General features: G+C 33.1%; 2 protein-coding genes across 4 annotated transcripts in view; one reads left to right on the top strand and one right to left on the bottom strand.

Moving 5' to 3' along the window:
• Positions 1 to 1162: 1162 nt before the first annotated feature.
• On the top strand, positions 1163 to 1927 carry LOC103308128. The gene is made up of 2 exons (XM_008180920.1): positions 1163 to 1397; positions 1485 to 1927. The coding sequence occupies exons 1-2, from the start codon at positions 1163 to 1165 to the stop codon at positions 1925 to 1927; spliced, it is 678 nt and encodes a 225-aa protein (XP_008179142.1).
• A 3425-nt stretch (positions 1928 to 5352) lies between these two features.
• Positions 5353 to 9965, bottom strand: part of LOC100167165 (scavenger receptor class B member 1) — a 28943-nt gene continuing 24330 nt past the window's right edge. For all 3 annotated transcript variants that reach the window (XM_001946447.5, XM_008180907.3, XM_029485986.1), the window contains exons 6-10: positions 9091 to 9320; positions 8400 to 8647; positions 8197 to 8318; positions 8003 to 8128; positions 5353 to 7059 (exon numbers count right to left, since the gene is read on the bottom strand). In XM_001946447.5, the coding sequence (XP_001946482.2) occupies positions 6742 to 7059; positions 8003 to 8128; positions 8197 to 8318; positions 8400 to 8647; positions 9091 to 9320 (1044 nt within the window). In that variant the 3' untranslated portion in view covers positions 5353 to 6741. The remainder of the gene's footprint in view (positions 7060 to 8002; positions 8129 to 8196; positions 8319 to 8399; positions 8648 to 9090; positions 9321 to 9965) is intronic.

The raw sequence follows: 9965 nt of genomic DNA, 5'->3' as shown, positions 1-9965 counted from the left end.
TAAAGTACAATTTATTTAGTAATATATCACAGTCCACTGTAATACTGAATCAAATGCTTTTTAATGTCATGGAAATGCCAAATGCTTATCATCAATATTTTCATAAATAAATTTAGTAGTATTATATTATAATAATGCATTGTTAGTTGACATATTGTTCCTAATGTAATAAGCTCCTATATATGTATTTAACTTGGTTGAACATAGTAGGTTTTTTTACATTCAATTAATACCTACATTTATTTACAACTTTTTACTATTATATTTTCGGAGAGTTTTATAGATGACTATCTTCTTTCTGGTTCAATGTAAGGTGTAATTAAAGCTATTAGCTGTTGAACTAAATCTTTGCTTAATCTATAATTTTTTAAAAATAAACGATCACATTGTGTAAATGGGTCATACTTAACTGTAAACCCATGTCTTGGGTTATATGCCGCTTCTTCATCAACCATATTCAAAATATACCGGGTGATTCTTTTATCATAGAAGACTCATTATTTCAGAGTGTACATTTTAGTATTTTGATACATGAAAATACTAAGAAAAATATTCTGCTTTGGAATATAAAATTAAAACCCAATGTTGTCATTCAAAAAATTAAAAAACTTAAAAAATTATAAGGATAAAAAATATTTAAAAATATAATTTTTTAAGAAAAACATTGTTTTATAAGCGACTCGAAACTATGTAAAAAAATATTTTCAAAAAAATGTACACTTTCTGAAATAATGAGTGTTTTATGATAAAAGAATCACCCAGTATAGAGCTGCAAGATCGTTGAAATTATCCATTTTTAAACATGAACTTCAACAAAATATGTACCTACTAATTTAACAATTGGGTGAAGATAAACGATGATAATAATAAAAGTCGAGTGATATGAAAAAAGTCGTGGCACGCATACCCCCACGATATTTTTTCACACAACTTTTTTCGTATAATTTTTTTCGTATACACATTGAAGAATAGACAAAAACATATTTCATGTGACAAACGTGATTTGTCGTACACGACAATGCTATAACGAGATTCAAGAATCGACCCCCAGGGACTAACTTTTCTGCTCTCCACTTCGATTTTTTAATGGGGCGTGTCAACCATTGCAAAAATTGTTCGAGAAACATGCGAAGTGTTATGGACAATTCTGCAACCAAAGGAAATGGTTGTACCAACAACGGATGATTGGTTACATATATCTGAGGTGTTTTATAATAAGACCCAATTTCCAAATTGTTTAGAAGCTGTAGACGGGAAACACATCAGACTAGAATGTCCCCCCAGAAGTGGTACTTTATATTACAACTACAAACATTTTTTTTCCTTAATCCTCATGGCCATCTGTGATGCAAATTACTGCTTCACAATTATAGATGTTGGATCATTTGGGAAGGAGAGTGACTGTAATATTTTTAAAAAATCAGCATTCGGTAAAAAATTATACGGTTGTAAAAATAATTTTCCACAACCTCAATATTTGCCAGGAGATGAAGGAGGTACTCCGCAACCCTTCGTTATAATTGGTAAAGCGTTTGCTTTGCACACGAATCTTTTACGCCCTTTCCCCGGAAGAACTTTAAATGATAAAAGGCGTATATTTAATTACCGTCTGTCCAGAGCAAGGCAGAATATTGAATGTACGTTCGGTATTTTATCTAACAAATGGAGGGTTTTTCACACTGCGCTATTGGTAGAACCAGATTTTGCAGTAGTGATAACTAAAACTTGTTGCGTTTTGCACAATTTTGTTAGACGTAGAGATGGGTATAACACAGAAGATGCTCAAAATTGTGAAATGAAAGATGCAATAGAAAAAATTGGAGTAGGCAACTCAACCTCAATGGCAAAAGAAGTGAGAGACTATTTTGTCAACTATTTTAATGAACCGGCTCATGAGTTAAGCTGGCAAAACAAGGTCATAGGCTAATAGTAAGGATAAAATTATTATGTAATATAATGTGTAGTATACCCATCATATTTATATTGCCTATACCTAATACCTATACTTATACTATTATTTAAAATATTTAAAAAAAACTGTTTTTTTTTTTTTATATGTTATTTATGGATTAAGAATATTGTCATGTGCACTGAATATTAAATAAAACTTACAAGTTACAACATGATATATTTTATGCTTACTTTTTTTGCTTTTAAAAATTTCCTCAAGTTGGTCGAAGTCTTTGATAGAAGCTCTGGCCACCTTGGTCCAACTTACATGTTTGGCATTCTTATCATGGTATAACTTATTTTCCATAAATTGAATATATAATATTATGATGATTGATGAATGACGTTTTACACAGTGGCGTCATTTGTGGTGGGGCAACTGGGGCATTTGCCCCAGTCTAGTATTTACATCAACCTTAATTCGGCACATTTACCACACGCCCCCCCCCCCCCCCGTTAACTACTACGGCACTATGCTATGAGAATCTGAGTAAAAAAATGTTGAGTCGGAAAAGCTGTGAAAAATTGCCATAGTCTAATTAAAACTGAAAAGACGCCACTGGTTTTACGTAAGTATAGCATTACACGGTATACAATATACTCAGACTAACTAAGTTAGTAAATTGTTAGTAAGTTGTTAAATTCTAAATTAAAATAATTAAATATGATAATGAAAAGAACTTACCTATATTCCATATAGATTCCTCCTTCGATACCTCATTAATAAATGATTCATTGTCAAACATATTTGACAATTTTCAAATACGTAGGTATAAATATGTAAATACTAAATACTTAAGTATTATACTTAAATAACAACTGACTAGCTGGGTAACAACTGTAACTTTGTAAAATACGAACTTCGTAAACTACAAGTATACGAATACGACAACTGTCGTAGACAAATTATGAATGAACGTAAATAAACGCGGGGCAATCGCAGCGTAAATAATCGTCCGTGTGTATTGAAACGCCGGAAATGCATTGGAAATACATTGGAAAAATAATGTTTAATTATAGCTGCAAATCGCGACCGGACGCACAAAATTAAACATGAACGTTTCGGTGCGTTCGAACGCAACCGAACGTGCGTCTCATTTACGTGTGTGAATAAACCCATATAAAAGTACATGTTTAATTTTGAACGATTAATCGCGACGTTCGAAACGCAGTGGCGTGTTTAGGGGGTGGGCCTGGTAGGCATGTGCCCACCCACATTTTTATACAAGTACTAGACTAGTGTAAGTCCGATGCTCAATGAAAATATTATTTATAAATAGTTAAAAAAAATTGTTTTGATTAGGTATATAATAAGTGAGTGAGTGACGTATATAAGTATATTATACATCATATTACAAGTGAAAGACTTCATAATTCTGCAATTTTATTGATAGAAAGGGAACTGAGTGGACAGTTAATACAAGATCCAACACCAGTCATAGATGAATTTGCCACGAGCAAAAACCGTAGATTATCGTTTTCTTTATAATTATACCATACATTAAAAATATTTGTTTGATTTTTAATTTGAAAAATGTGTATATTTTAATATGTATTATTAATATTATAAGTATATTAATTGTTATTTGTGTTTTTCAAAAGATTTGAGTATTTAAAGTTTATGTTTATAAAGGTAAGATACCATTGGTAATAAAAATATTAAAATTAGTCATTTAGAATAAAAATACTAAAACTTATAAATAGATCAAATTATAGTATGAGGAGGGGGTAAAACCATTCTGAACTTAATTGTTGTGCCCATCCACAAAAAAAGTTCTGGACACGCCACTGTCGAAACGCACGTAAACGTGCGTTCGAATCGCCTAGTGTGTAATCCACTTAAGACAGCATCAGTTTTCAGTTTTATCAAAATCTATGTTTCATTATCGGTTATTTGTTATTACATAACAGCTGATTTCAATAGCCAGTGAAAATCGTTATTATGATTGCAATTAACCGATGAATATAACTAACGGCAAAGGCGGGATCCCACGACTCATGTATATGACGAATATTTGGTATTCGTGGATACTCGCCGAGTAATGGGAATGGAGTACTTTGTGAGAATATTCGGTAATCGGTATTCGTTATTCACGACCTTCCCGTCGATTGTCGGTAACTTGCCGATTATTCGTATATTCGAGGATATTCGTCAAATACACGAGTTATGGGGTCCCGTCTTAACATTGTAATAATGGTTTATTCTAAAGTCGCTATGCTTAACTGGGCTAGCCAAACTGTTAGATAAATATAATTTGGCGGAGTAGTATAATAACCAAACCTGGGCATAAGCAAGTTAAAAAGTTAAAGTTAAGTTATAACTTATAAGTTAACTAAATTTTAACTTTTTAACTTAACTTTTACAATTTAATATTCATTAACTTAATTTTTAACTAAACTGATTTTTATTGATATAATATTAATAAATAACGAGTTATTTTTAATCAAATTCAAGTTAGTTTATAAATTATTAAATCATTAATATAATAAAATTACTACTGTTGATTGATAATAATATATTATGATACATATTGTATAAACATTTACTTTTTATTATTTTAAACCATATTACTGGATATTTATTTATTAAAAAAAAATACTACTAAATAGCATAACTTAAGTTACCTAGTAAGTTTATTGTAACTTTCAATGTAACTCTTAACTTAACTGAGTTAAAAAAAAATTTGGAAAACTATTAACTTTTCACTTTTCAAAAGATTTTCTATCAACTTAAGTTAACTTAACTTAACTCAGTTAAAAGTTATCATTAACTTTCCCAGGCTTGGTAATAACAGCCCTAAATAATCCAGAATCATTTAAATTTATAAATAAACTAAAATCATCAAATTATTGGTCACATTTTATTTTTCTAAGTAATATACCGATGACATCAACAGTTACTGTAAACCTGCACTTGGTTTTTTTAAAGGAATAAATAGAATCTTTGAATCTTTGGGCGTAGCTTGTAAATGTGTAGTTGCTCTTTTTTTTGTGAGACACTACATAGATTCTTTACTTCACAGTCCATTCTTTTTTTCTGTGAAGCTTTAAAGTGTTTAACGTATATCTAAAATAACATTACATCAAATACAAATATCTATACATTGTTATCATGTTTATATAAAAAAAAATATTAATAATATAACATACGAACTAATAACGTATAGGTACCTACATAGTTATGACTTAGATATATAAATGTTTTGTTCTGGATATTACTAAGATGGCTATTTAATATTTTAATGTTACTACTTTCAGATATTTTTTTCTCTGAATATTATAGATGCGGATATTTTTACTGCTTACCAAATTATAGATAATCCAAAAATTCATATTCGATAAAATGTTCATCATGTATATTTTCTATATTAAAATATAATTAAACACAACACGTTTTCTCGGTTTTATGTTTTTAGGTAGGTAAATATAATATTTTTTAATTTGCAATAATTTTATGTCACCCACGTGAAAATTTACACAACACAGATATAATATAATCTTACAGTAATAAAACAAAAATATTTTATAAACACAAGGTACAAATAATAATAGTAATTATTATTATAATACAAGATAATATTATATATAGGTACGTAATTGAGCGATATATAAAACGCACTCCGGAAAACATACGTTAAACAATATATAGGTACACAAATGCTATATAAAATGTAATAATATTGTACTTACTTCAAACAACGAGAAACGAAACCCGAAAACCTCAACCGCAAGAGCGGTTAATCAATAAAAATATTTATGTATTATATTTGTATTAACAATAATAAAATCATAATATCATTATAATTTTTATAATGTTAACGTTTAGAGCGCATGTTTGTTATCCCCCGGATTATTAAATATAATATTTATGCCGTATAGTAATCTACAACTTTTTGTTCGTGAAAGTGTTATGTCATGTTTGCATTTCATGACTTCATGAGGCGATTATGGTGAAAACAAACTGCACAACGTTTACGATAATAAATTATATAATATTTTGAAAACCTAATAAAATCAAGTTCCTCCGATTAATAATTATAATAATATTAACTATGTACATGAGTCAACGAACGAAAAAAAACACATAAAATAATAATAACCAATGACAAAAATAATAATAAAATAAAAATAATAATAATAATAATATGAGCATTTTTCCACAAAAATAAAAATATTTATCATGTATTATAATAATAATAATAAAAACGTTATATTTTAGACAATACATTTTGTCGTTATATATACATGAAGATAGTATACAGTATTATACGTCACATATTTCACGTAAAGATAGGTACGTCCGGATAATATCTTAATAATAATTATTATCATTGTTGAAGTCGAAATATGACGATGCGGAGAAGAAGTGACCTGCTCACGCAAATATCGTCATATTTTTATATAATATTTATTGTATGAGATTATAATCGTTTCCGCCACGTATCGACCACGCGTGCACAAACATTATACAGTTGTAGTAGTCAGTTAATTGATAGAGAGAGAGTGAGAGAGTTCAGTATTTATATAATATATTATAATAACGATAATAATAATAATAATATAAAATTAATAATAATAATAATAATAATAATAATGACAATTTATTGGATCACCGCCAAAGTCATATCCATTATATCATATAATTATCATTTTATGTACATCGGCAATAGATATCGTATTATCTAGAGCGGCGGTGCGACTATATGAGCGGCACCCTAACGATGGGTTTTCAGTTTTCCCGTGTGGTGGTGGGCCTTGCGGCGCCGTCCCGTTTTCCCCGGAATACTGAAGCTATTCGTCGTCGGCCACGTAGCCGGCGTTGGCCTTGGCCGCGGTCCCGTTACCGTTGGACAACACCGTGGAGTTCAAGGGTGCGGGCGGGATCGTCTTTTTGGGCTTCTTCTTTTCGTCCTGGCTGTAGTGCGCTGTCCCTTCGAGGGACATGGTCTCTTGCCGGTGCGAGTTACGCACCAGACACCCGAGAGCCAACAGCAGCAGCACAGCTCCCGAGGCGAACAATGCGTACTGCAGTGCGGCCTTGGCTACTGGCGGCGTCTGTGTGGCCAGTTTGAGCAGTTGGATCACGTTGTCGGGCAGCTCATCGATGCCCTGAATAGGAAACAAGCAAAGACATATTATTATTATATTAACAAGTACGCTATGTTATATGCAGTTAGTTTAATATACCAGCGATCTATCTATTATCTATCGAATAAAGACATCATTGATCATCCGACAATGTTATCAATAACGATAAAAAAAAATCCAACACAATTTCAAATATTTTTTTATTTCCTACGATATTCATAATCAAGTTCAGTTGCGGATTTAACTATTTAAGTAGTCCAGAAAGGCCTGCCCCATCCTTCATTAGTATATAGCGTCGATAGGTCAATAGGGTGAATGTAAGTTCCCACAAGAAAAATACCAGATAAAAATCACCCATAACGTTTCTTCGCGAAAAAAAATACACCTGTTTGTAAAAATACAATTACTATATTATTATACGAGTTCAGACACAAATAAGAAAAACTTAAATATGTTATTTCTGGCGCATCACCTACGTTTATTTTCTCAGATCTCACTTACTTATTTCAATTAAATGTGGGTCATAGAGCGTCATAAATTGTTTGTAAAAATTAGTTTTGCGTTAAAAAAAAATCTCTCAAGCTACAGCTGTCATAGTTAAGAAACTACACTTTTGCACGATATGGAAGATAATATTTTCTGCGTCGTAATATTTTTATTTTTTGAATATCATTTATTGAAATAGAAGAAACGTTATTGTTTTAGAATCCGTTAATATTTTGCTTTTCAAATTTAAAATATTATAATATTATGCGCATACATTTCTAAAATGATCGTACTAGCATCTAGACTAGAGTAATATTATATAAACTTAACGTAAATTAGGTAGAAAACTTCTCAAGTTACATTAGCTAAAAAAGTATTCGATATATCAAGTATTTAAATAGTAGGTACTTTTAAGTTTGATTACACTATAAGAGTATTCTTATACAAGTATACATACATCCTAATCTATAACACTCACCTCTTCGAACCACATGATTGGAAACACAATGTCGGGGAATGTGGCCACTTGCTTGATGTCTACTACTTGACTTACGGCCAGATTAATTTGCACACGGGCTCTAGCACGCATAGCCACTCCCATTTCCTGTACAACGAATATAATAAGTTACTATTGATGATTTTAAATCATATTATAATATAATGGACACTTACGGGTTGTACGTCAATGTAAAACTCGTGTCGGTCAGCATCTGGCTCGTCCATTCCGCTAACAGCTTCCCGGAGTCGTGGGTCACCCATGTAAAAGTGAGGGAAAGACAGCAGCACTGGAGAGTCTGCAAACACAGTGTGTATATAAGTACAGTACTTTAACTTGGTAAACTCGCGTATGAGTGCTATCGCTCTATGTGACTCACCATATTGGCACAAGCTCACGTTGAATGTGCCGTGAGGTGCACACTGTGGAGAATTCACTTTCGTCGACACCGTGGGCATTGCTGTGGTAGAGCTGCTGGTACCAGAAGTACTGTTTCCACCGGAACTACTTAGTGAAGGGCAGTAGCATCGGTTCTCGGGCTCGTGGTCGGGGTCGGCAAACGCTCGGTGGTCAGGACCGAATCGGTACGCTTTCACTCCTCCCTTAGCTTCAACTTGTTTCTTGAACCTGTGGGCGAAGAAAATTAAAATGTTTCATTTATTTCTTACCCGACCCTCATACATTACAATTGTATATATTGATACTGAGTTCGTACTATAAGTTCAGACCTAGCTTATTTTGTTGTTTTTTTTTAGGGGAGGGGGAAGGGATGAATAATTATTTACCTATTTAAATTAATATTATAATACAAATTGTGATAAGTGATTTAATCAATCCTACTATGAGTTTTATAAATGATAATTTGACTATAAAAACTCTACAAAAATTACTATAGGCTTTTGTGTATTTACAAGCTATTATTAGGAGAAAATAGAGCATTGGTATTTCAGAACGTCGAGTGTGGGAGGGTGAGTGTGTGGGTCTCAGTTTGAATCAACCGTACTCGACGCTTGCACCATAATATATATATTTAGCATTACCATAATATATATTGAAGGTATTGTACTCACACTAGGGGTAATTTTCGGCACATGTCCTTATCGAAGACGTGTAGGATGGTGTCTGGTTGGATCCTGGGAGGGAAAAGGGAACCATCACTTCCGCCGGACATACGGTTACAAGAATCGGTAGTCCAATGTGGTAGGTGCGTGCGCCCGTTGAACTTGTCCAGAGCGGCAAACAACCGAATGTCTGTGGCCCCAGTAAACACGGTCATATTATCACGTGAAGTTCCATTTTTCTATTGTCAGAGGGAGGTATCAGTGGAAGTCGGGCGAGACATGCAAAGAAAAACAATAACTTTCGATTAGTACATTGTAACTGTGTGGCGCACAACGAATCATATTATAAATTACAATGAGGTGACGGCGGTGAATGTGTACAATATATATATTTCAAAACAGCAAACAAAAACAAACGGACAAACGGTGAATAGTGCGCAGTGGTTGCAAAAAAATAAATAGTAAAACCAACAGTGCAGTGTAGACTGCGGTTAGCCGGTGTTGGTGGTTAGGCGTAAAACCAATAACGGGCTGAAAACGACAAGAGCTTGTGTGTGTCTGCAGGTTTGTGGTCAAATTTCCTTGCTAGGAACATAGTTTGCAGCTGCGGTGCACGTGGTTTTGACAAAATGTTTTGGTCCTGACCGGCCGTCCCATCAGCGACATCCTGGTGATCTTGGCGGGGTGCACAGTTTGGTGCCCGCGCTCCGGCTGCAGATTGTAGTCCTTAGCCATCGGCACTTTCTGGATAGCAGTCGGCCACTGGTTTCCACCAAGTAAAATGTTGGTGCCGGCTGATAGGATTCCATCAAGCAGCGGACCGTCCGCGGACAGCAGCCGATCCAGGCGCAAGTATCCCAACAGTTCAGGCAGCGTCTTCACAT

This window comes from Acyrthosiphon pisum, chromosome X (genome assembly GCF_005508785.2).
Source record: "Acyrthosiphon pisum isolate AL4f chromosome X, pea_aphid_22Mar2018_4r6ur, whole genome shotgun sequence".
Classification (NCBI taxonomy): domain Eukaryota; kingdom Metazoa; phylum Arthropoda; class Insecta; order Hemiptera; family Aphididae; genus Acyrthosiphon; species Acyrthosiphon pisum.
This window is presented reverse-complemented; position numbering and strand designations above follow the sequence as displayed.